This window comes from Lacerta agilis, chromosome 9, assembly GCF_009819535.1.
Source record: "Lacerta agilis isolate rLacAgi1 chromosome 9, rLacAgi1.pri, whole genome shotgun sequence".
Classification (NCBI taxonomy): domain Eukaryota; kingdom Metazoa; phylum Chordata; class Lepidosauria; order Squamata; family Lacertidae; genus Lacerta; species Lacerta agilis.
This window is the reverse complement of record NC_046320.1, coordinates 72,346,409-72,373,390: the sequence shown is the minus strand read 5'-3', so window position 1 is coordinate 72,373,390 and position 26,982 is coordinate 72,346,409. Positions and strand designations below refer to the sequence as shown.

The 26,982-nt window shown below is 46.5% G+C and overlaps 1 protein-coding gene across 1 annotated transcript in view; it reads right to left on the bottom strand.

Annotated features, from left to right (window-relative positions):
- Positions 1–26,982, bottom strand: part of VAX2 (ventral anterior homeobox 2) — a 98,517-nt gene that overhangs the window by 67,658 nt on the left and 3,877 nt on the right. The window contains 1 exon segment of the mRNA XM_033159600.1: positions 1,415–1,533. Within this exon segment, the coding sequence (XP_033015491.1) occupies positions 1,415–1,533 (119 nt within the window).

Here is a 26,982-nt window from a genome sequence, read left to right as displayed (position 1 = left end):
GTATTATTATTATTATTAATTATCATCATCCTTGCAAATCCCGAGGGCAAGCGAGCCAAATGTGTCTGGAGACACAAAATGCCCCTGATTCCATTTCTTAACCTGACCTGCCTCAGTTCCCCCCCCCCCTTTTACATATATGAATCTTAATTTATATCCTGCTCACTATCACGGTAGAAGAATAAATCGAGGATGGCTAAGCGACATTTTGTGTGTGGGAGCAAACCGACCCCATTGGGCTTTAAACAAACAAACAAGCTGGGCAGTTAACGCAAGGTCTTACCTAATTTGCCCGGTGGAGAGGGTCATCCAAACCCCCAGAGGAACCTGAATTTCAGGGTTCAAGCAAAAGAGCCCCCTCCTCTCCTGTGGTTTCCAGAAACTGTTATTCGAAAGCATTGCTGCCTCTCATTGTGAAGTCAGAGCAAAGCCTTCGTGGCTAGTAGCCATGGGGAGCCCCCCCCTCCTCCTCCTCCAGGAATTTGTCCGATGATCCTCTTTTAAAGCTACCCCTGCCTCCTGCGGCAGAGAGTTCCACAGTTTTATTATCTGCTGCATGAAGAACGGCTTGCTTTTGCCTGTCCTGTCCTGTCCAGTTCTAGCGTTAAGGGGAAACTTTTCTCTATCCATTCTCTGCATGCAGAATTGCATTAACTTCTTCTATCATGCCCCCTCCCCTTTCTCTCAACTAGAAAGTCCCAAAACGCTGCAAACTTTCTCTTGCACAAGCAATCTTCTCCCAACCATATGCTTCGAAGTGCTGAGAGTTATGGCAAGAAACGGGGCGAAACTAGACTCAGCGGGTCCCGTTCGTTCCCAGGGGGCTTTCGCAGGAGAACGTCCCTCCGTCTTCAATGCCCGACATGCTGGAGGGAGGCAGTAAGCTCGGCAGGGTTGGCTTTCGCGAGAGTCTGCTTATGTTCAGGTTCAAGGGTGCCTTAACCACTGGGCCATACAGCCGCTTCTCTGCACTGATCAGCCAGCCTTGCGCACTTCCTCCTTCCCACGAGGCCCCTTTGCTGGGGCTAATCCAGGTTTCATCCTGAGGAACACGATCCCTCCTCCTCCTCCTCCTCCTCCCTGCTGCTGCTACCCTCAATAAAACCGCCGGGGAGGGGATTCCCGCCCGCCCCCCCAATGTCAGGAGGTGAATGAACCGCGTCCCGGGTTGTGAAAAGGACACGGCAGCCTGTTGCCAGGCTCTGCTCAGCCCCTCCTCCTGCTGCTGCAGAAGACCCCTCCTGAACTTTGCTCCCAGCAGGAGGGCAGCGATCCGTTGCCAGGTGCAGCTCCGGGATCGCGCAAGAGCGCAAGGCTTTGGGTGGACGGGCGTTCTGGCAATTTGGGGGCCTTCTCCGGGGAGCGGGGACAGCCTCCGCTGCAGGTTCCTCCCTCCCTGGGAGGACGGTCCTACTCCTCAGGAGGCTCGTCTGGATCAGAGGAAGACCCCCGAAAGCTCATCTCACCATCTCCAGACTTTCTCTCGCCTTTCCGGGAAACGCCCCGAGGAACAGCTCGCTCAGCTCGGAAGTCCTGCAAGGAAGGTTTGTGAGCGGGTGCAAATATTATTCTTATTTCTGTTTATTTTTTTCATTATACTTATAGCTTGCCTTTTCTCCAAGGCAGCACGCATAGTTCGCGCTTCTCAGTTTTATCCTCACGGCAACCCTGGGAGGCAGGTTAAGTCGAGGAGCTATATAATGACCAGCCCAGAGTCACGCAGTGAGCTTTCTGGCCGAGTCGAGATCTGAACCCTAGTCTCCCAGCTCCGTAGTTCTGATGATGATGTATCTGCGTTGTCAAACGCGGGAATCAGCTTTTATTTATTTAACAGCTTAACAACAACAACAACAACAACAACAACAACAACAACAACAACAACAACAACAACAACAAGTAGCTTGTACATCAAATAGCATTCATATCAGAGTTTTGTAATGGGCTGTATCCTGCCAGTATCCAAAGCCTCTTATGAATCGTCCTGTGGTTCCTCCCACCAGATCACCTCCCTCCTACCGTGTATACGGGAACGATCCCTCACTCCCTTCAGACGTTTGCCTTGTACACGTCTGAGTGAGGGGCTATTCACTCGCTCCCCGCGTCCTCATTACTTTTGAGCAAAGACTCCCCATAGGTGGGAAGGGAGCCCTCTCCTGGAAAGATTTCTACGCGAGGAACCCCACCCCACCCCCCACATTTTAGCGGTTCAACGAGGCACAGGCCTTGAGAAAAGACTGTTCAGGCACGAGGACTGCAACCGAAATAATCTCTCTCCCGTCATCGCAACCAAAGGAATTGAAAAGTACTTTTCGTTCTGAGTAACACTTGAACTCGTGGGCACCCAAAGAAACTGATGGTTGGAAGAGGCAGGGCAGATAAAAGGAAGCTCTTTTTCATGCGTTGTTAACCTACGGAACTCCCTCCCACAGCAGGCAACGATTGCCCCCAACCTAGATGGCTTTAAAAGAGGATTCGACAAATTCATGGAGGAGGAGGAGAGGGCTCTCGATGGCTTGTAGCCAGGATGACTGTGTTCTGCCCCTACAGTTTGAGGCAGCCATGCTTCGGAATATCAGTTGGAAATCACAGGAGGGGAGAGGGCTCTCGAGACCGGATCCTGTTTACTGGTTTCCCACAATAGGCATCTGGGTGGCCACTGTGAGAACAGGATGCTGTGAGAACATGGACGAAATGGGCCCTTGGCCTGATCCAGCAGACTCTTATTATGTTCCTAAGACTGGTTCGTCCGTGTTGCCGATATACGGATTTATTATACGTACACATCGCACATAAAAGATAAATGCGTCTCCCTTGTTACCCAGCAGTGATACAGCATTGCGTCTGTTTATATTCCAATTGCTCTAGATTTCAGTGAAGGGCTGTGATTCTCAGCCTTCATTTCCTGGCTAGCAACGTTTTATTCTGTGCCAAGCTTTCCTCTTTTTGATAAACGACAGAGAAGAAAACTAATAGACTCACAGCCCGATGCCAAAAGAACTTTGATTTGGATTCACACGTGCATCTGATAAGTGACCCTCCTTTACTCCCCCTCACCTCCTTTACTTACTGGCAGCCCAAAATGCGAACTGATTTTTTTTATTTGGAGTGAATATACCTGAACGACGCATCAGTAAACAACCAGAAGCGTCGGGTTTTGATCCTGCGCAAAACGATGCAAAATATGGTCTGAAGCTCAACATAAAAAAACTAAGATCATGGCCACTGGTCCCATCACCTCCTGGCAAATAGAAGGGGAAGAAATGGAGGCAGTGAGAGATTTCACTTTCTTGGGTTCCATGATCACTGCAGATGGTGACAGCAGTCACGAAATTAGAAGACGCCTGCTTCTTGGGAGAAAAGCAATGACAAACCTAGACAGCATCTTAAAAAGCAAAGACATTACCTTGCCGACATTGGTCCGTATAGTTAAAGCTATGGTTTTCCCAGTAGTAATGTACGGAAGTGAGAGCTGGACCATAAATAAGGCTGATCACCGAAGAATTGATGCTTTTGAATTATGGTGCTGGAGGAGACTCTTGAGAGTCCCATGGACTGCAAGAAGATCAAACCTATCCATTCTCAAAGAAATCAGCCCTGAGTGCTCACTAGAAGGACAGATCCTGAAGTTGAGGCTCCAGTACTTTGGCCACCTCATGAGAAGAGAAGACTCCCTGGAAAAGACCCTGATGTTGGGAAAGATGGAGGGCACAAGGAGAAGGGGACGACAGAGGATGAGATGGTTGGACAGTGTTCTCGAAGCTACTAACATGAGTTTGGCCAAACTGCGAGAGGCAGTGAAGGATAGGCGTGCCTGGCGTGCTCTGGTCCATGGGGTCACGAAGAGGCGGACACGACTGAACGACTGAACAACAACAAAAACGATGTTGTTCAGACGTGCCAGGCCCCTCTTGATGTTCTTGCAGTCCAAAGGGAGGAATTTCCAAGGGTCGTCTTATTCAGTAGGGTTGGAGGAGCCAAATGTGCAATGGCTAGAGTGCAAACGATGACGCTCTCAGTCTCAGCTACCTTACAGCTGTTGTGTCCAGGACGGAAATACAGCGAAAGAACCAAATAAATCAAATGCTTCCGGGAGCATCCAAGCTGCCCCAGAAAACGCTTTTCTTGGAAAGCGCCTTGGATGCAGCGGGTTCTGTGATTTATTTGTTTAAGCAAACAAGCAAACAGCTGGCGGGGGGGGGGGAGGGAGCAAGTGATAGCAATTGGGTTTGAAAGGTGAAAGGGGCCGCTTCGCATTCTCGCAGGACCCCCCCACCCCACCCCTCTAAAATAAGGGATACGCGTAGGTCAGGGGTGTCTGCGCCTTGAGTTACGGTGCTGATCACGTGGAGACAGACAGCAGCGCGGACAGGGCAAGAGGCAAAGGCTACCGCTGGCGGTGCGCGTTGTAGCGAGCAAGGGCGCGATGCAGGTTTTGCTTCGGAATGGCTATGCAGGACTGATGCATCCGACACACAGAGAGTAGGCCCCTTGAGCGTGCACGTGTGTACGGAGCACAAGCGTGACGCTGGGTCTTTCGCTCCCCTGCCTGGTCCTGACTCCTGGCTTCCTTGCGCATTCAGATACATAATGAGATGTATTCACGGGCAAAGATCGTGTCACTACTACTACTACTACTACTCTCTCTTAATACTGTTCTGGCACCGACCATTACCCAGCATTAACGGCGCATGTGCTCAGAAGTAAGCCCATTGTACAAGAGGGAGGCGTAAGGACACCAATGACAGCACCGCCCCCCTACAGATACTAGGGCCTTTCCAAGTATCCATGATCATTCTTTGCAAGATGGCTTTTTTCTCTTGCTTGCGCATTTTGGCCTCCGTTAAACACTTGAGTGGCGCCCCCCCCCCACCTCTCCACCCCCCCCCCCCGTGCTCTTCCAGAAGAGCCTGGAAGTTGGATCAGGCCCGCCAGCAGGACCTGACTGCCTACCCAGTGCTCCCCCAAAGTCAGAGAAATTTGGGTGCGGGAGGAGAGATACTCTGGATTCCTTCCAGCCAGGGGTCCTTCGTGTCTGACTCTGGCAAGCCTGGCCTGGAGACCTTGGCTGGATCTAGACACATCGAGGAAGCGTTTCAGTTAAACGAGTGGTAAACTTCATACAGGGAAATCCGGTAGGCAAAAGCGGGGCCTCCACAGCGCCCCCTGGTGTCATAGTGTTATAACGCATATAAAGCGCTTTACCTTTACGAGTGTAGCTGAGTCCCTTGTCGCGCGACAAACCCATCATTTCCCCCTCGTTTGCACAGGTGACGCCCCAACCATCATTCTTTGTGGTGTTGCAGGTTCTGGGGACATTTTACAATCACCATCGTTAATTTACTCACCCGTCCCCCTAAGGTCCCAATGCAAGGTTTGCACAATTAAAACTTAATCCGCAAAAAAGGATAAGGAGAAATGAGTTAGATCAAATCGCTTTAAATTGTTGCGGTGATTCGGAGGTTTATTTTGAATTTAAGATAGATTTAAGCTCCTTGGTGTCTTTAGTACCTTTTTTCTCTTAACACCATGGAAGTCGGTTTATATTAAGGGTGTATGTTCTGCCTTATTTTATTAATATTATTGCTCTGAACTTGCCAGGGCCTTTGGCTCGAGAACAATAAACGTATTGATTGATACAACCTATCGCCCTGAGATCTAGGGATGAAGGGAGGTATACAAATTTAAAAATTGTTTTAATACATTTAAAACACAATGTTAGAAACAGATTAAAGCAACTTACAACCACGTAAATAAGGATATATATATATATATATATATATATATATATATATATATATATATATATATATATATATATATGAATGACACACACACACACACGTTGTTGTTCAGTCGTTCAGTCGTGTCCGACTCTTCGTGACCCCATGGACCAGAGCACGCCAGGCACGCCTATCCTTCACTGCCTCTCGCAGTTTGGCCAAACTCATGTTAGTAGCTTCGAGAACACTGTCCAACCATCTCATCCTCTGTCGTCCCCTTCTCCTTGTGCCCTCCATCTTTCTCAACATCAGGGTCTTTTCCAGGGAGTCTTCTCTTCTCATGAAGTGTCCAAAATATTGGAGCCTCAACTTCAGGATCTGTCCTTCCAGTGAGCACTTAGGGCTGATTTCTTTAAGGATGGATAAGTTTGATCTTTTTGCAGTCCATGGGACTCCCTGATGTCTCTGCTTTTTAAGATGTTGTCTAGGTTTGTCACTGCTTTCCTCTCAAGAAGCAGGCGTCTTTTAATTTCGTGACTGCTGTGTGTGTGTGTGTGTGTGTGTGTGTGTATATATATATATATATATATATATATATATATATATATATATATATATATATATATATATATATATATATATATATATATATATAGTTACAGGTGGGTAGCCGTGTTGGTCTGCCATAGTCAAAACAAAATCGAAAATTCTTTCTAGTAGCACCTTAGAGACCAACTGAGTTTGTTCCTGGTATGAGCTTTCGAAGAAGTGTGCATGCACACGAAAGCTCATACCAGGAACAAACTCAGTTGGTCTCTAAGGTGCTACTAGAAAGAATTTTCGATTATATATATATATATATATATATATATATATATATATATATATATATATATATATATATATATATATAGTGTCAAAGTGTATACATCTAAAAACAAAACAAAACATTCTTTTCACTCTGTCCCCCAACGCTCAGCCATGAAGCTGGTGTGTGTGTATTTATACACTCGTCACTTGATTGTAGAAACCCACACCTCAACGAAGTTTATAAAAGAGATAAAGCAATACTGTATAAGAAAAATCAGGAACAATAATGTAAAACTTTCAAGAAGTTAAAATATCAACAAACGACAAACACGCACCAACTTTCTAAAGATCTGGGTTAAACAAGATCTTGTCTGCCGAAACAAGAACGTTTTTAGCAGGCCCCGAAAAGAGTTCAATCGGCAGGGAGTTCCAAAGTGCAGGGGCTGCCACGCTAAAGTGGTGGCGCTTGGGCAATTGCTGTTTCTCAACCTGCCTTGCAGGGTGGTTGTGAAGACGAAATTGGGGACGAGGAGAACTAGGTATACAGGTGTTTGGAGGGCAGGCGGCAGCCAAATGTAATACATGCCTAAAATACACACGCGCCCTCACCCAAAGATATATACATAAATATATATATGGCTTTATGTTTGTTCTGACTTTCCCTAAACAAGGAAAAGTATTGCTTTTCAAAGTCACAAGGGTTCCTCGAGATTTCTTATTCATTCTTCAGTGTCAAAAGACCCTTGCTCCGTCTAGCTCAGGATGGGGTTTACTCCCAGGGAAGTGCAGCTCCTGCATGCAATTCCGTGGGGCTTACTTCCGAGTAGACGTCTGTAAAGGTGCATTTTAAAAACGCTTTTCTTGCTCGCGTTGAAATCAGCGAAGAGTTTAGTGTCCGGACCGGACTGAATAGTCCAGTGACCGTGGAGGATCGGGGCCCAGGCACAGCCGTGTGAATCTCACTGGATGCCAACGTGGCTGAAACTCAAGGAAATTAACATCATTACTCATTACATCACACACACACACCGAACCACACAAAGGCAGAACAAGGGACAGAGCAGGGCAGCGGGTATCTGCGAGTTATTTTGTCCAAAGTGCTTTTTTCTGTGTAATGTAAACTGTGCGAGATCCTTAGGAGGAGTTAAAAGACTATGCAATAAGCCTGGAGGGAAAAGGAAGAAGTGGCCCCGATAATCGGAGGTGGGGGAGGAATGAGGTTAAAAAGCAGGTAGCTTTTTGTGGGGGCTCGCTCCCACCCCCGCCAAATGTCTCGCTCACGAAAGCTCATACCAAGAACAAACTTAGTTGGTCTCTAAGGTGCTACTGGAAGGAATTTTTTTATTTTGTTTTAGCCCTGGGTGTTTGTATTTCCCAGGTGAATAGGGACCACGCAGGGCGGGGAGGAGTTGGGAGCTTACTCGGAGGAAAGGAAGATCCCCACCGAAAAGGAAGAAGAGGAGGAGGAAAGGTGTGAGGGGTACGATCCAGCCATCTCCTTCACTAAGGCTCTGGAAATGAGCCGGATCAGGGGAAAGGGCCCTGGGCTGGAGAATCAGGCCCACGCCCTTTGGAAGAGAGGAGGAAGATGGGCTGGTTGGAGGGCGTGAATGTGGACCCCACTTTTCTTCTGAGATTTATTTGCCCCCCCCCCCCGTATAAAAACACCTCCCGCCATGGACGTAACCAGAGGGGGGCAGCTGCCCCCCCAGATGAAGTAAAAAAATTAAAAATACTTAACTAACTGACCAATCACTTTGTAGATTGAACGACTGAACAACAACAACAACAAGCTCGGTTCTGCCCCCCCTAACAAAAGTCCTACCACCCCCAAATAAAAACCCGGCTGCTCCCCGCTTTCCTTTCCCAGCTACACGCGCAGCCTCTTGCGGCGATGTATGGACCCCAAGGTTAAAATCTGCCTCGAAGGATTTACTTAAAACGAAAACACCAAAAAATAATAATCCCCTTTTTATTTCCAGCCACATCTCTCGCTAGCTCCTGGGCAGAGTCTCTTCTCCGCTCTCTTAGCAGCAGAATTAGATCCCGGAAGAAAGGATAATAATTCTCAAGATTTAAGTCGAAGCATTAGAGAGCCTCCGAGCCAAACGCCGGATGTGACCTTCCTATTCCTTTCTGCCTTATCCTTTTCTTTCTCTGCCGCATTTGTGCTCTCCGAGCCCTGCAGCAACACCCCCCTCGCGCCTTCCTTTGCCCCTCAATCCATGCGCGTCAGTTCCCTATTCACACGTGCGCAGGGATTAATATTTGACCCTAGAGAACGTCAGACTGAGCAGGAAAACAGGACTGACGGAATTGCCGGGTGCAGCTTTTGATGAATGGCTGTTTATAATAAAACGAAGAGCATCTTTCCCGGTGTGTGTGTGTGTGTGTGTGTTGAGGACCGTTGTGAATCCCACGAAAAACCGGTGTGGTTGGGAAAGGGACACGCGGATTGTGTGAATGGCTCCTCTGCTTTTCCATCTATAGGAATGAAGGAATGAATGGTTTTGTTTTTATTTTTGCTGGAAGGCGGGGAAATTTTGTGTTTTGCGAGCCACTTTGAATGTAGCGTGCGTGTGCGAAAGGCAAATAAAAATTATAATCTCCTGCAAACTGCAGAGACGAACGTACGAAAGCAAGAGCCACTGGGTTAACCTGGTCCCGACACGGAGGCCGGGGCGTCACGTAGGGATGCCCCTAAAAAATAAGCTCTCTGGGAGATATTTCAAGATTCAGTTGCAAAACGAGGAGGGAGCACCGAAGAGCATTTGCTGTCGTTTGGCCTCGTAGGAATAATCCGAGCCAGAGTTGTTTTGTTTATGGTGGGGGGTTACATGGGTCTCCTGGTCTCCAGTTAATCCCCACAACAACCCTGCGAGGTAGCCTCGCAGGCCCTCAGCTCAGCAACAGGTATGGCTGGGGGAGCCGCCTCCTGCCTGAAACCCTGGTCGGCCGCTGCCAGCCAGTGTGGACAATCCCCGGCTGGGTGGATGAACCCGGTGGTCGGTATAAGGCCGCTTCCTAGGTTCCTATTTCAGGCTGGGAGGGCAGGACTGCCCGTCCTTGCCCCACCCTCTAGTCTCTGCTTCTCAATTGGTATTGTATTATTTTATGTAATGTGGCTTGCCGTTGTTTTATTGATTATAGTTTAGAAATTATTTATTGTAACTGTTGAGTGGATTTCTGTTTAACTCTTATATGTCGATATTATTATTTTATACTGTTCTAATACTTGTTGAATGTTACTTTTCTGATGTAGGTTGTTTATTTTAAAGTTTTGTTTTATTATCACATTTTTGTATTGCATTAGATTGTTATAAGATGTACGCTTTTTGTTTCTTCAGCTTGTAAACCGCCTTGAGTATCGTAAGATAGAAAGGCGGTATACAAATTAAAAATGACAACGACGACGATGATGATTCAAATGGTGTGCGTGACCCACGTCTTGTGATCGATTATAGAATCACAGAATCGTAGAACCATAGGGCTGGAAGGGACCCCCAGGGGCCATCTAGTCCAACCCTCTGCAATGCAGGAATCTCAGCTCAAGCATCCCTGACAGAGGGCCACCCAACCTCTGCTTAGAAACCTCCGGGGGAAGGAGAGTTGGGGGCTTACCTGTCCCTCCTATTTTATTCAGGATGGCCACAGGTGGGAATGTTTTGCTCTTGGGAATAACCCTGCAAGTCTGAAGTGGTGTGTGTGTGTGCGTGCGCGTGCTAAATGCAATAGTGGGGTGTGGGGTGTGGCCCCTAAGAGAAAGTGCAAGTAAATGTGGGGGTGGGTGGGGGGAGCAGGGAGGAAGAGAGGAGGTACCCCCTTCCCCCTCCCTCCTTTTTGCTCCCTCCACACCCCTGTTCGCCCAGACATCCCCCTGCCCCCTTCCTACACCCCCCCCCCGTGGCGTCTCCAGTGGCGTCTCGTCCCAGGTGCTCCGGGGCAGCACAAGAAACACTTTTGTCTGCCTGTGATGAAAGCCCCCATTGAGCGTGTTTACAAACATTGGTCTCGCTCTGCGGCTGCGGGGGGGGGGGGGTGGAAGCAGGGGGAGGGGGGAAGGAGACGGGAGGGGCCAGCTTCGGCGGGACAGCAGCGCTGCGGTGGGAGGCGCAGCTGGGCGCGACGGGAGGAGCTCTCAATAGTCATGCAACGGGTGGGGTGAAGGATTTTTCCAACCCCACTCAAGGACCAGAGGCATGGGCGTAGCCAGGATTTTTTTGGGGGGGGCAGCCCAAGCTTTTTCCCTTTTTTTTTTAGGTGATCACGCACCAAACTTGTTGAGCTTTTTGGGGGGGGGGGACAGAATGGAATACTTTCAATGCTTCTCAATAATTTTTGTGCGCAGGGAGAGGCGAGGCTTGGCCCAGAACGCGTCAGATTCTCTCCCCCCCCCCCCAATTTATTGAGGGTACTGGGGTGGGGGAGAAAAAGAGGAAGAGAAAATGGAATATATGGGAAGGGAAGGAATTTCGAAATAGGGAGAAGAAAACCTGGGAGAGCGGGAGAGAGTGTGTTAGGGAGACGGAAGAGGACCCGGGAGAAGACCAGGGTTCAAATCCCCCATTTGGGCCACGGAGCTCACTGGGTGACCTTAGGGACCGTCATACTGCTTCTCAGGGCTGTTGTGGGGAAGAAGAAGAAGAGTTTGGATTTGATATCCCGCTTTATCCCTACCCGAAGGAGTCTCAAAGCGGCTCACATTCTCCTTTCCCTTCCTCCCCCACAACAAACACTCTGTGGGGTGAGTGAGTGACTAGCCCAAGGTCACCCAGCAGCTGCATGTGGAGGAGCGGGGAAGCGAACCCGATTTACCAGATTACAAGTCTACTGCTCTTAACCACTACACCAGGAGGGGGGACTTGAGCTCCTTATGGGGGGGTTATAAATGCAACAAACAAACAATAATCCATAATGGGACATTAAGTTGAAGGCCGAATAATTAACAGCACCAACACATACATTTGGGAATCGTTTGTACGGGACAGAAAGAAGGGGTGTGTAAATATGAAGTACGTTCCCCTCAAATAATTGGGGGTGTGTGTGTTGTGATTTTACAGGGTCACAGTTCCCACAACAAACTCCGGTGCCCATAATTCTTTGAGAAGAAGGGGGGGGGGGATGTGCTTGGAATATGCCTCAGACTGAGGTATAGTTAGTACAGTATGTGGCTGGGGTGCCAACTTGAATAAAATATGGGGAGGGGGCAGGCAAGTAAGACCCGCCCCCCATATTAGATCCCATGACGCGGTGCACGCACACTATTTGAATGGCAATGCCCATCAATTGGGGGGGGGCTCCCCATCAAATATTTTAGGGGAGGCGAAGCCCTTCGGGCCCCCCCCCCCAGGAGTTGGCTCCCATGGTGCGTGCCCCGCCACAATTTGGGAAGGGGGTTTTCTGTGAGGATGCCCCTCGCGGCCTGAGAGCCCAATCCGGCAATTATAATGGTGATTTTTTCCGGGATTACGGCGGGAGAAGTCACGACGGGTTTCAGCCCCCTCCCCCAATTTAAATCAAAGGAACCCTGAAAAGTTAATGGCTTTGATTGGAAGGGAGAGAGCGAAAAGCACCCCGTGTTTATCCTTGCAGGGAGCTGCATAACCGGAGCAGGAGGACGAAAGAAAAATGGAATTTTGTACAGTATAATACTTCTTTGAGGAACGTTTGCAAGAACCGTGCAAGCAAGATTATATTTCCAAAAGGCGTATACCGGTATAGATATAAAACAGCAACCCTGTATCTTCAACCGCTGGACAGTTTCTTTGAAATCTGTTTTATTAGCTGTGAAAATCTGGCTCCTTTCCACTTCCTTCTTCGAGATCCGTCCTAAACAGTGTCGGTACAGTATTATTATTGTCGCTGCTGGTTAGCGACGCTGTTTTTTTAAAAACGAATTCCTCCCCGGAGGAGGACCTTTTAACGGAATAATTCATTTAAAAGCCGCAGAGAGATCCCTTACGAGCTCAGTGCGGAACTGTGCTACAATTGAAGAAGAATTAAATGTAGGGCGTCTCTCCCCGCCCCCATTTCTCTCCCCCACACACTTTATAGGAATATATTGATATAGATAATAGATTTTTGGTGTGTGTCCGTGTGTGGCAGAAGTAAGTGGTTTCGGCTGCAATACTGGTAATAGATATCATTGAACACAGTGAGACATAATTTCGAAGTGCGGTTCTATAGGAGGAACCTCTCAGAGATCTAAATTGCGGCGGAGACATATTTTAAGGGGGAGTTTATATGGTTGCAATCGCGTGCACGCTTACCTGGGATCAAGTCTCATTCAACTCAGCAGAGTAGATATAGGTTTGCAATGTGAGCGCTTTAAATTTCTGGGGGCAGCCCTTGAACTGCAACACGATGAAGTGCGCATTTCTCTCTCCCTCCCCCCACCGCTTTTTGGGAGCAAATCCATATATTTCAATTGCAAACAGGTGTGCACAGGCTTGCATTTATTAGGAAAGTGTGGGGTGAGCGGGGGCAGGCGGCTGAGCTCTGGATCTGTTCCTTTTTTGGGGGACAAAAAGGGCAAACGAGTCTCCCGGTCTGATATTCGCCAGCACGGAGAACACGCCCGTCTGCGCGCAACCAGACCTGCAAAGCAGTTCAAAGCGCGTGCACATGCCCCCAAAGCTTCCTGGGAACTGTAGTTTGCCGAGGGTGCTGGGAATTGCAACTCTGCGAAGGGTCAGCTACGGTTCCCCAAGATTCTTTGAAGGAGTAAACTGCAGTTCCCAGGATTCTTCGAGGGTGTAAACTGCAGTTCCCACCGATTATTGCGCGGGGTGGAGCAATAATCGGCGCCCCCATTCCATTTTATACCACATGCCCTGTCCTTTAGAATAAACTGTGAGAGCCGAGGGAATGTGGCAGAGAACCAACCCGGAAGTTCTCTTGCGCAGGAGATCTTATTCCTGGGATTTGCTCCCCTGGCTTCTCACTTCCAAATCCAATTCCAGAGCCACGTCCAACTTTACAGTTCCATGATTCTGTGATTCTAGCATCATGGGATCATTACCAAGGGCCCCAAAGGATGTGCTGTTGTTACCTGTCAGGTACGTGTGTGACCTGTCAGGCCCTGTTCGAGCATAGAACCATAGGACCACAAAACTGTGGGTTCCCAAGGGTCATCTGTTCCAACCCCCGACCATGCAAGAATCTCATTGGATAGTGGGACGGGGCACCTCTGAAGGTGGCGACGTCTCCTTCAGCGGCGGTTTGAAAGAGAAGCTGGATGGCCATCTGTCAGAGCAGGGTGTTCGACTAGATGAGTATATGATTTCCTGATTCTACGAAAGTGGAACTCTATATTTACCTGGAAGTAAGCTCCCGTGAGAGTAACGGGACTCAGCTTCTGAGCAGACGCGGGATGAACTTAAAGCGCGCAAACTCACAGGTAAAGCCCTGTTAAGCGTCATGAGGCTTACTCCGAGGTAAGTGGGAAGAGGACCGCCACAGAAAAGCGCGTGACACCCGAAGTGGTTCGATACGGTATTAGCTGCAGAAACCACAACGGCCGGATCCAGCTGAAAGGGGCTCCTTGGGAAGCCTGCCTGCGCAGGAGAAGTCCCCGTTGCAGCTGATAAATTATGGGGCTGAACTCCGGTCCTATCCTTAGGCAGAGATGGTCATATCCTTAGGCAGAGATGCCTCAGGCGGCAAATTTTGCGTTTGTGAAAAATGGTCAATTATCCTTATTCGTGTGTGAATTACTCTGTCTGAGTATTTACTGCAGAAAGGCGGAGGAGAGGAGGTCTGTGGGATTTTCCTGCTAAGAGAGGAACATTTCCTTTCTGAGAGGCAGCGTGGAAGCGGCTAGAATGTCAGAATCGGGCCTTGGAGAGACCAGGGTTCGAATTCCCACTCGGCCACAATGAAGCTCACTGGGTGTCCTTGGGAATCAGCCATTGCCTCTCAACCTAGCCTACCTCGCAGGGTTGTTGTGGAGATGACATGAGGAAAGGGGAGGGCAATATATGGCCCCTTGGAGGATAAGGTGGGATACAAATGCAATATATAAACAAACAAACAAACAAACAAACAAACAAATTTGACTGGGCTTGGGGATTATGTTATTCAACACTGGGGAGCAGGGAGACGCCCTTGCTGTTTTACTTCAACACGTCTTGGACAGGAACCCCAGCTGAGCCGCTGTCCACAATATCCTCAAGAAATCTAGGGGGATCTACACGAGGGTTTTGGGGAGCTGCTCTGTGGCCGGATGAGTGCCTGCAAAATCCCCCTCGCCCAGGTCCGCTCCTCAGCACCGACCCAACCCTTTAAAAGGAGCTCATTCTGGGACTCTGAAGAGTTGCTCGCCCATCGGGGTAGGTAGGTGCACCAGTTTGCTAACCCGATGCTATGACTTAAGTCCTATGACCCGTTTTGAGAGAGGTTGTTGGTGCTGGAGAGGCAAGATTAAAACGCTTTTCGAGTCCCACTGATTTCGATTTCCATGAGGAAATATTTAAGAACAATGCACAATCACACCGCTGTCTCAGAACCGTTTTAAAACTTGACTGAACTGAGATACCTTCCTCCTGCCTGGAGGACCAAGCATCTTATCTTTCTATTTATTATTAGTCATTATTATTTATTTAATGAAATTTATGCACCACTTGATTGTAACAGCCCTAAAAGCGGTTGACAGAAAGGATAAAACATTAAAATTGTAACTAAGAAAAAATAATGACAATAATGTGGAAAGTTAGAATGATAGTCGACTTGAAATATTAAAACTATCTATCTATCTATCTATCTATCTATCTATCTATCTGCTAAACTTAAGGGTCCAGATCCTAAATAAAATATGTTCAAACCCCAACAACCTAATGTCATTTTTGGTTAGGTGGGCCATTTCCCCCCGAGTCTGACCCTCAGATTTAGACACTTTTGAATTTCTTTTTGGCATTTGATAAGTTTCACCGCCTGTTTTTATGCACACCAGACCCAAATGCCATATATTCTCTCTCAGTTTAGAGAGGCAAATCTAAGCGAATAGGAGATGTGATTTGGTAAACTGCATTTTTGGGGGTTAACTGATACAGGTCTTGTCATATTAAAGAATTAACATGTGTGTGTTCTGATGGCAGCAGATCAGGCCACAATGAAGGTTTCCTCTCATTTTATAAATCAGAAGTTCCCAAAGTGGGTGGTACTGTGGGATGTGAAACACATAGCAGTCAAGTGCAACATTCCTAGAGTGGACATGCAAGGGGATGCTTTGTACCAGACAGTAACAAACTTCCTGTTTCCTCCTGGGCTTGGACAAGACTTCCTCTGCATGTGTCTAGAGGTGGGCGTGACCTTACCTGTGCAGGTAACAAAACCAAAAGATACACAGCCCCTCTTCTCCTCTTTCCTCTCTCTTCTCCATCTTGTTTTCATCAAAGAAGCAACAGCTCTTCAGCTAGAGATGCCCTGTTGGCTTCCAGCCAACAGAGGACAAAGGAACTATCTCCTTATGGGATAGATTCCATGTGTATATATTTTGTAACCTAAGTCTGCCATCAGGGATTAAACAGTGAACTGATAATACTGTGAGTAAACTTCTTTTTTTACTGACTTTAAATAAGATTGTTGTGTCTATTCTTTTAAGAGGGACAAAGGGGAATTACCAGGAATCCTATATTTAGAAGCTCAAACGAGCTTGCAACTAGCAAACTGCTGTGCATTTAAAAGGGAATGTTTAAAACTCTGCTAAGTGCAAGTTAGGAAGGTATTATTAAACAATATATCTTCTCCTGTCTCCCTGAACATTCCCACAGGTGCTGCCCCCTGGAGGGATTTCCTAGGGGGTGCTAAGAGGCAATAATAATAATAATAATAATAATAAAAAAAAAAAAAAAAACAACAACAACAACAATAATTTATTTGTACCCCACCCATCTGGCTGAGTTTCCCCAGCCACTCTGGGCGGCTCCCAATCGGGTATTAAAACAATACAGCATTAAATATTAAGAACTTCCCTAAACAGGGCTGCCTTCAGATATCTCTTAAAAATAGGATAGCTGCTTATTTCCTTGACATTTGATGGAAGGGTGTTCCACAGGGCGGGAGCCACTACCGAGAAGGCCCTCTGCCTGGGTCCCTGTAACCTCACTTCTCGCAATGAGGGAACCGCCAGAAGGCGCTTGGATCTCAGTGTCCGGGCTGAACGATGGGGGTGGAGATGCAAGATAAGGGGCGAGGGGGAGGCAGCCGGGTGCTGGAGGTGTAAATGATTATCAGACTTTGAAAAGTTCATCCATTTTATTATTAATTAAACTAAAGAGTTTTGACTGGATTGTGAATAAATATGCAATTAATTGTGACCGTTTTGAATTTCATTGTGTTATTATCTAGTGGGTCATGCAAACTGCTGTTCATAATAACATTTCTTATTGGGTGGTGAGTTTATGTGGGCATAGGTTTTTGGAACCAAGCAGGTGGTGGCCCCCCAAAATTTGAGAACCACTAGTCTAATCAAACCACTCACCCTTTTTTTTTTTTGGGTGTCTTATTAAGTTTTCACTTGTCGTTTTTAATTTTTATGATGGATAAAGGTAAAGGTAAAGGTACCCCTGACCATTAGATCCACTTGAGGATGACTCTGGGGTTGCGGTGCTCATCTCGCTCTATAGGCCAAGGGAGCCGGCATTTGTCCGCAGACAGCTTCTAGGTCATGTGGCCGGCATGACTAAGCCATTTCTGGCGAACCAGAGCAGCGCACGGAAACGCCGTTTACCTTCCCGCCGGAGCGGTACCTATTTATCTACTTGCACTTTGACGTGCTTTCGAACTGCTAGGTGGGCAGGAGCTGGGAACGAGCAACATGAGCTCACCCAATTGCGGGGATTCGAACTGCCGACCTTCTGATCAGCAAGCCCTAGACTCTGTGGTTTAACCCACAGCGCCACCCGCATCTCATTTTATGATGGATAGGGGTCCTCAAAAGCTGGAAACGGCCCAGTCCAGAGGGCCCACAGTACTTAACTGAAATCTACCCAGCCTGAAATGTGAAGCTAACAGATGAAGGGTCCTAATGGAAGCCAAAGAAGGGGAACTGGGGTCTTCCATGTCCCCCGCCCTTGAGTTTCCCAATCTACAAGCCATTAAGCTTGGATTTAACATGATTAGCCCCACTGACGTAAATGGGTCCAGCCTGGCCAGATTCCATATAGGACTTCTGCCTAAGTGCCCATTTCAAAATGTCACAGCCAGGAAGGATAAATTAGGTTGTAATCCTACACAGGAGTATGTTCCACTGAACTCAAAGGGTCTTTCTTCTGAGTAGACATTTTGTAGGATTGTGGTGCAATAGCATTTTATTTCAGTGCTCAATTGATAATTAATGGGATGTGTCGCTGCCTCCCAAAATACTATCCTTATGCTGCAATAAAACTGAAGTCATCTCTCATGCTTGGAAAAGTCTGTTACACAGATCCAACTACCATGTTTCAGAGGATGCTGTCCGTTGTGTTTCTGTATGAGCTACTGTAGTCCTGTTCTTTTTTCCCTTTTTCTCTTTTGCCGCGAGGCCCTAAAGCAAAATTTTAATTAAAAACCACTTAAAAACTGTTGGCTTACCCTGTTGCAAGTTGATAGTGCCAAAAATAAAGCTGCCTTTGAAAACTGTTCTTAGGTTCACAGGATGAAGCATCACACAAATACATCATCTTCTGTTGGCTTGGTTTGCATTGCATGCCTTTTTATACAAAACTACAAAAATGGTTTTCTAAATGCATTGATTTACTTAACAGTAAAGGTAAAGTGACCCCTGACCATTAGGTCCAGTCGCAGACGACTCTGGGGTTGCGGTGCTCATCTCGCTTTCTTGGCCGAGGGAGCCGGCGTACAGCTTCCGGGTCATGTGGCCAGCATGACTAAGCCGCTTCTGGCGAAACCAGAGCAGCGCACGGAAACGCCGTTTACCTTCCCGCCCGAGTGGTACCTATTTATCTACTTGCACTTTGGCGTGCTTCAAACTGCTCTCAAACTAAAGTTACTATCAGGGTGTAGCAAGGGGGGTGGGGGTGGGGGCGGGCCGCCCCGTGTTCCCATGGAGGGGGTGACAAATTATCAAGGAACTGGTTTTTTTTTGGATTTTTTTTAAAAATGCCTGCTCCGAAGGTCTTATTTTACTATACTAGGGATTATATAGCTATATATGAAATTTCATGCGTATCGGTTAATATCTTGACCCTCCTCCACCAAAATAGCTGTTCACTTGGATGTTTTCCTATGTCGTGAAGGCTGAGATTTTAGTTCAGAGAACACTTAATGTTCCCAACCCTAACCCTGTGGAAAGCCATCTAATTAGACTTTAAACTTTGGCTAGTTTTTTCCTGTTTTTTAAGCCTCCTTCACACTGGGTGAACTTTGTAGAGTTACCTGCCTTTGGAGAAGAGGGAAGTGTCGCTATGAATTCATGTACAAACGTACGGATTGAGCAGGTTTTAGTCAGCCAAATAGTTTATTGTAGTAACCGAAGGCCACAACAATTTCACTGCAATTTGCCAACCAGGAAGCGTTGAGGTTTGGGAGCATTTTAGCCTTGTTAAGTTTCTATGTGCGAATATTTGAAGAAGTCCATCCCTTGAAGAAATGATGTGGACGCCGAAGAGACTTGAGCACTTAGAATCATAGAATCCTAGAGTTGGAAGAGACCACAAGGGCCATCCAGTCCAACCCCCTGCCAAGCAGGAAATGCATTGAACTTTTTACACATTGAACATTGCACTTTTGGAACTCTAATTGCCTCTTTTGAGACATTTGTACATGTTATGGATTATATCCCCTCCGGTTGTATATATATATAAATGATTGAATACTTGCACGGTTTGTGTTATATGTATACGAACTACAAACCACAGCATACAGCAATTACATAACACAAAGCACCAAAGATTTAAAGTAAGGGAGTGAGAGTTCATAAGTATCACCTCGGCCCAGTATACATGAAGGAGCGTCTCCACCCCCCATCGTTCAGCCCAGACACTGAGACGCAGCTCTGAAGGCCTTCTGGCAGTTCTCTCACTGTGAGAAGTGAGGTTGCAGGGAACCAGACAGAGTGCCTTCTCGGTGGTGGCGCCCGCCCTGTGGAACGCCCTCCCACCAGATGTCAAGGAAACAAACAACTAACTGGCTTTTAGAAGACACCTGAAGGCAGCCCTGTTTAGGGTACTTTTTAATGTTAGATGTTTCGTTGTTGTTTTTATTACCGTATTGGCCCGAATATAAGCCGGACCCGAATATAAGCCACACATTTAAAATTCAAGGGGGGGGGGAAAGAGAGACAATACTCAAATATAAACCACCCCCTTAAAATTTTGCAGGCACTCACACCTGTTCCACTTTATCGTTTAGCAGCGATATCCTAAAAGCCAATTTGTGTAAGGTCGCGAATTTAAGCCACAATTTCCATGATTGGAATTTGGAAAAAAAGTGAGGCTTATATTCTGGCCAATATGGTATTAGTATTAATATTCTGCTGGGAGCCACCCAGAGTGGCTGGGGAAACCCAGCCAGATGGGTGGGGTATTTAATAATAATAATAATAATAATAATAATAATAATAATAATAATCTGCTACCTCATACCTAGCTGAACTTCCACTAGACCTCTGAATCTCCGGCGCAATCTGTTGCAATATTGTCTAGCTTTCTCTAATCTTTCTGGCAGCCAGAGCATAAAGCACTACTTTATGCGCCACAAATCTGTTAGCGTCACAGAAAATGAAGCAAACCGTTTCTTGCCATAGTAAGCCGGCTTCCAGGAATTAGCAGTGGAATTGATCTCTTGGATCCCCACATAAAGGGCAGATTACCAAGTCATGTCTGATGCCTTCTCCACCTGAGGTCGGCCACATATGCACTGCAGAGTGTGATGTCACATGGGACCTTATTGCATCAACCATCCAAGACCGCCGTGCGCATAACCTGGAATCTGAGCTCCATAAAGGCATTTCTTAGGGCATGAGGTTGGTCAAGCAGCAACACACCTGAAGCATCAAGACAGCTTCTGAGGGTCAGCTTCTGAAAATGTAGCAGTGTTAGTGTCTCTTTTTCTCTGGCCAAGCTCCTCTCAGCCCCACCCACAGCAGACCGACTGACCGAGTGTGGCACAGACAGTCGAGGGAACTTGAAATAGCCATTGATGTCCAGGCAAGTTCCATCCCCGGAAGGAGGTAATCTTGCGCAGCAGAATAGCATGGACACAGCATACTAAAAGGCTCATTGGTTTAAGTGTAAGATTTAGGTGAACACAACCTTACATAAAAAATAAAATAAAAAATCCTTCCAGTAGCACCTTAGAGACCAACTAAGTTTGTTCTTGGTATGAGCTTTCGTGTGCATGCACACTTCTTCAGATATACTGAAACAGAAGTCACCAGACCCGTATATATAGTGAGAGAGTGAGGAGGGGTATTGCTCAGAAGGGTGGTGGGAATGGGAGATTGGCTGATAGGTGTGGAAAACCTGTTGATGACTGTTAACGACTGCAATTGGTCTTACAGGAAAAAGCAAGGGGTGAGATGGCTAAAGATAGCTTTGTCATGTATAATGAGATAAGAATCCAATGTCTTTGTTCAAACCAGGTCTCTCCATGGTTTTAAGTTTGGTAATTAGTTGCAATTCAGCAACTTCTCTTTCCAGTCTACAGTATTTCTGAAATTCCTTTGTAGTAAGACAGCTATCTTGTAGTAAGTAGCTGTCTTACTACAAAGGAATTTCAGAAATAGACCCTAACCCTAACCCCTAACCCATTCCCACCAGCCTTCTGAGTCATACCCCTCCCCACCCTCTCACTTTATGTAAGGGTCTGGTGACTTCTGTTTCAGTGTATCTGAAGAAGTGTGCATGCACACGAAAGCTCATACCAAGAACAAACTTAGTTGGTCTCTAAGGTGCTACTGGAAGGAATTTATTTTTTTATTTTGTTTTGACTATGGCAGACCAACACGGCTACCTACCTGTAACTACAACCTTACATGTGATGTGATGTGATGTGATATGGGGATTAACAGGTGGACAATGAAAGTGGATCCTGTGAACTCTTATGGGTGCAAAGAGATTTATCCTTTAAGACTGGAAGGATAAATACCCACTATCTATTGCTTTGTGGTCTGAAGATCTTACTTCCCTTTCCACCTCTGAATGTTTATCTTACCATTGGCAGTCTCATTTGGATGCTTATTTTGACATACAAATGGCATATATTAATGTATATGTTAATGTAAATGCTCAGTAACTGCTGAACTGCTAGACAAGCAAACAGGGGAAGAGATGGAAAGAAGGAAATGTGTCCATATTTTTGGAGGACGGACTTTGGATATTTGTCACGTTTGAGGACTATTGCATGCCTGATTTTCATCACCGTAGTGTTGAATCCTGGCAAGACTTTGATGTGAGTAAACGTTGGATTTTCTTGTTTATTTTACAGTCTGAGAGTTCTTTGTTGAGAGGGAAACATAAACCAGAGAAGATAATCCAAGTCTGCCTTAGCATCCTTGAATATCGTAATTGTTCTAAAGATGAGCTCTGCGTAGATGGTGGTTTTAAACTTTACTGAAATAAATATTTGCCTTCTCACATAAGTGAGAAAGAGAAAGGATAATTACTAAATAAAATATTTTCTCTTACTCATCTAAATCCATCCAACAGGGAGCACACAGCTGGATTTCAGGGGAACAAGCTGGAGAAGTACAGGTGAAACCCGAAAAATTAGAATATTGTGGAAAAATCCATTTATGTAATACTGCAACAGTAAGCAATTGTTTTCATTAGCTACTGGAGTTTAATATATGAGATAGACTCGTGACATGAGATAGACTCAGGTCCAACCCCTGGCATTTCCAAGGAGGGCTGGGAAAGGATCTCTGTCTCAGATCTGCTACCAGTCAGTGTAGATCTGCTACCAGTCAGTGTAGACAATACTTAGCTAGATGGACCAATATTCTGAGTGGTAGATGGAACTTCCTGTGATGCCAGCATTAATCAGGGCCTGTCGGAATAGCAAGAAGTTACCAGTAATAAATGATAATTAACCAGAAGCAGCGTGCTGCCTCTTTATAATCTGCGTTATGCTAAACCTGAAATGAATATTTGTCAAGGCTGTGAAATTCCACCCACCTCTGAATTAGAAGACTTTAGACTTCTTGGCATCAGTGGGCTGGTTTGATGGAGCCAGGTGTCAGTTACGTAACCTCATAAATTGTTAACCATCCAGGACTGTCAAATGTTAAATGCCATTGCCTTGTCAGCTTTCAAACACTTGTTTAACGAAAAACTCAATTGCGGCACGACAGCAACCAAACAATTCCAGATATCGACACGTCAAACATCCGGTCCTGAAATAAAATAAGATTAACTCGAAAAATAGTAATGTCTGGGGAATATTCAGGAAAACATCTTGTTCTGCTGTATAGGACACCATAAAATGATTTGGGTCTAAGAAGGAGATCCAGTGTGTTGCAGTGGATGGACTGTTAGGCTAGGGGGTTGGGAGACCTGGGTTCAAATCCCCATTCAGCTGTGAAACTCACTGGGTGACTTTGAACCAGTCACCTTCTGTCAGCATAGCCCACCTCAAAGGGTTGCTGTGAGGATAAAATGCGAAGTGGGGGGGACAATTCGTGCCCCCTTGAGCTGCTTGCAGTTAGGGCAAGACCCTTGCGGAAAAGGTTGTCTACCCAGACACATGATCTGATTGTGTTATTGTGTTTCATTGCTTTAAAAACATTTTTAAATGTTTTAATACCTTTTAATTTTTAACGGTGTTTTTATTACAGGTGTGTTTGCTGGCCTGGGCTCCTTAGGGAAGGAGGACAAGATATCGATTGAATAACATAAAATAAATGAATTAAATAAGATGGAAATGAAGCTGTAAACTAACAAAGGACAACAGTGGGATAGAAGTTTATCGCAGACCAGGCGTGTGTGAGAGTGGATCTCCACTGGTGATTAGGATCCATAGAACGGTGGAGCTGGAATGGTCCCCCAGGGGTCATCTAGCCCAACCCCCCGGCAAGGCAGGAATCACAGCTGAAGAATCCTTGGCAGGTGGCCACCTCCCCTCTGTTTAAGTACCTTCAGTGAAGGAGAGTCCAGCACCTATAATCAAGTTAGCATGTGTATGGCCAGATTTGATGAGATCCTCCATTGTGGTGGGGCAATGCGCTCTATGTGGGGGTACCTTTGAAGGTGACTTGAAAACTGCAATTAATCCAGAATGCAGCAGTTGGACTGGTGACTGGGAGCGGCTGCCGAGACCATATAACACCGGTCCCGAAAGACCTTCATTGGCTCCCAGTACGTTTCCGAGCACAATTCAAAGTGTTGGTGCTGACCTTGAAAGCCCTAAATAGCCCCGGGGAACCAGGCAGAGGGCCTTCTCGGTAGTGGCACCTGCCCTGTGGAACGCCCTCCCAGCAGATGTCAAGGAAATAAGCAACTATCTTACTTTCAAAAGACATCTGAAGGCAGCCCTGTTTAAGGAAGTTTTTAATGTTTAACGCTGTATTGTGTTTTTAACATTTGGTTGGTAGCCGCCCAGAGTGGCTGGGGAAACCCAGCCAGATGTGCAGGGTATAAATAAATTATTATTATTATTATTATTATTATTATTATTATTATTATTATTATTATCATCCTCCTCCTCCTCCTCCTCCTCTTCCTCCTCCTCCTCATCATCAGAGGCCCTTGGCTGTCCCAGAAGGTGCTTGCGAGAGTCACAGAATTCCCAGGGCCAAAGGAAGTTGGTCAGAAGCTCAGCTTACAATGAGTTACTCAACCTGAGGAGCCAGCCTGGAGACAGGAGTTAAATAAGGGGAGAGGGGTAGAGAGAAGGCTGCAGTTCCTCCTCTGGCCATTTGCAGGAGTGGCGCTGCAGAGCATCAGAGAGCCGGCCTGTGATTCCTTTGGTCTGCAAGGTAGCAGCGAGAGGCAGTGTTGTGCAGTGGTTAGTGTGTCCGGCAAGGACCTGGGGGACCAGAGTTCAAATCCCCACTCAGCCATGAAGCTTCGTTGGGTATGCCTTTGGGCCTGCCACTTGCTCTCAGCTCAACCTACCTCACAGTTGTGGTGAGGATAAAATGGGGAGGAGACCTGTGTAAGCAACATTGAGCTCCTTGGAGGAAAGAAGGGTGTAATTATGATGATGATGATGATGATGTATCTCATTACTGTTATTAACAAGGTAGAGAATCATGTTTAGATGATGAAACCCGTTGCTCTTGTACAAGGACTGCATTCAGTCAGTTCTTTTCCAGGCTTTTCCAGCCCCTGCAGGCTAGCATTGATAGATGGATGCTGCCCCTATGATGGCATGTGTAGGGCAGGTGAGGTTGGCTTTGGGGGAAGCCGGCCCAACTGGAACCCCTACCAGGTCATAATTATATCAATGGAGTCAACAATAAATGAAATACGTAAGTAGGTCCACGAGGTTCACTAGCTTGCCGCTTTCAGATTACTGATGCAGGATCAGCCCCAGGTGAGCATCAAAAAAGAAATTAAAATTTTAAAAAAACAACCCCGTTCATCAAGACAGTTTCATTGTGGAGGGAATGTCTACATTTCAGTCTCAACGTCTAAATCTCTGCTCCAACACTGCCACCTAGATATGGCTTTTGGTTGTGCAGGACCCATCAGGAAAAATATAAACAAATAATATGCCTGGTCAATTTGCTTTGATATTACTTCATTACTGAACAGGAGGGAAGCATGTTCTGGTCAGTTTTAGCCATCCCCTGGTCTTCCCCCCAGAGAAGAAGAAGAAGAAGAGTTTGGATTTGATATCCCGCTTTTCACTACGCAAAGGAGACTCAAAGCGGCTAACGTTCTCCTTTCCCTTCCTCCCCCACAACAAACACTCTGTGAGGTGAGTGGGGCTGAGAGACTTCAGAGAAGTGTGACTAGCCCAAGGTGACCCAGCAGCTGCATGTGGAGGAGCGGGGAAGCGAACCCGGTTCACCAGATTATGCGTCTACTGCTCTTAACCACTGCACCACACTGGCTCTCCAGGGCAGGTGAGAGGAGCCTGCTGGTCTCCATCATCTTACCTGCAGCACAGGTGTGGTCCTCTGGTATCTTCTGGACATTTGCTCCTTGGCTGGGCCTCATGCATACCTTTGGTTTTATTTCATGCCTGTTTTTGTTCAATACTGATCTGTAATTGCATATGGACTACGTATATTGCCATCAGATCCTAGAATCATGGAACTGTAGAATTGGAAGGGAACCCCGAGGGTCATCCAGTCCAGCCCCCTGCAATGCAGGAATCTCAGCTCAAGCATCCATGACAGATGGCCACCCAACCTCTGCTTAAAAACCTCAAGAGAAGAAGAGACTGTTCCACTGTCAAACTGCTCTTACTGCCAGGAAGTTCTTCCTGATGTTTAGATGGAATCTGCCTGAGAACACTGTATTTTGCAGAGTGTTGTATAACTTTTTAAAAAATTAATCATTAAAAAAATAAAATAAAAGAGAGAAACTGCAGCAGAAACAAAAACAGTGCTGGTTTTATATTCAGAAAGTCAGAATTTGTAAATACAGGATTTCCTCAACATCTTGGAAGCCACAAAGGTTTTGAGGATATGACATCGTGTTTGTGACTATCTAGCAATCATGCATTTGTGATTTGGCTGCAGATCCTCCCACAATCTAGTCCAGCCGCCTGTTGTTGTTGTTCAGTTATTCACTCCTGTCCAACTCTTCGTGACCCCATGGACCAGAGCATGCCAGGCACGCCTATCCTTCACTGCCTCTCTCAGTTTGGCCAAACTCATGCTAGTAGCTTTGAGAACACTGTCCAACCATCTCATCCTCTGTCGTCCCCTTCTCCTTGTGCCCTCCATCTTTCCCAACATCAGGGTCGTTTCTAGGGAGTCTTCTCTTCTCATGAGGTGGCCAAAGTACTGGAGCCTCAACTTCAGGATCTGTCCTTCTAGTGAGCACTCAGGGCTGATTTCTTTAAGGATGGATGGGTTTGATCTTCTTGCAGTCCATGGGACTCTCAAGAGTCTCCTCCAGCACCAGAATTCAAAAGCATCAATTATGGTGCTGGAGGAGACTGTTGAGAGTCCCATGGACTGCAAGAAGATCAAACCTATCCCATGGACTGCAAGAAGATCAAACCCAGCTGCCTACTATGCACATTCTCTGGTTCAATCCCTGGTATCTCCAGGTTGGGCACAGAATGTCGGCAGCAGTTTGCAATGATCAGGGAAGGCAAATTGAGCTAGATGGAGCAGTGGTCTGGCTAGGTATTAGACAGAATCCTGTTTTCCCTATGAGTAAAGGGAGGATGAAGGGCTGGGACTGGAGGAAGATAAGGTAGATGCAGTCAGTCACTTAAGCTGATGAATTGTGAACAGATCCATCTGTTAATTCTTATCTGATCTGTTCACTTAATGCATTTATATTTAATGCATAACCCTCACAAGGCAGCTTACAGCAATTAACTGGCATAC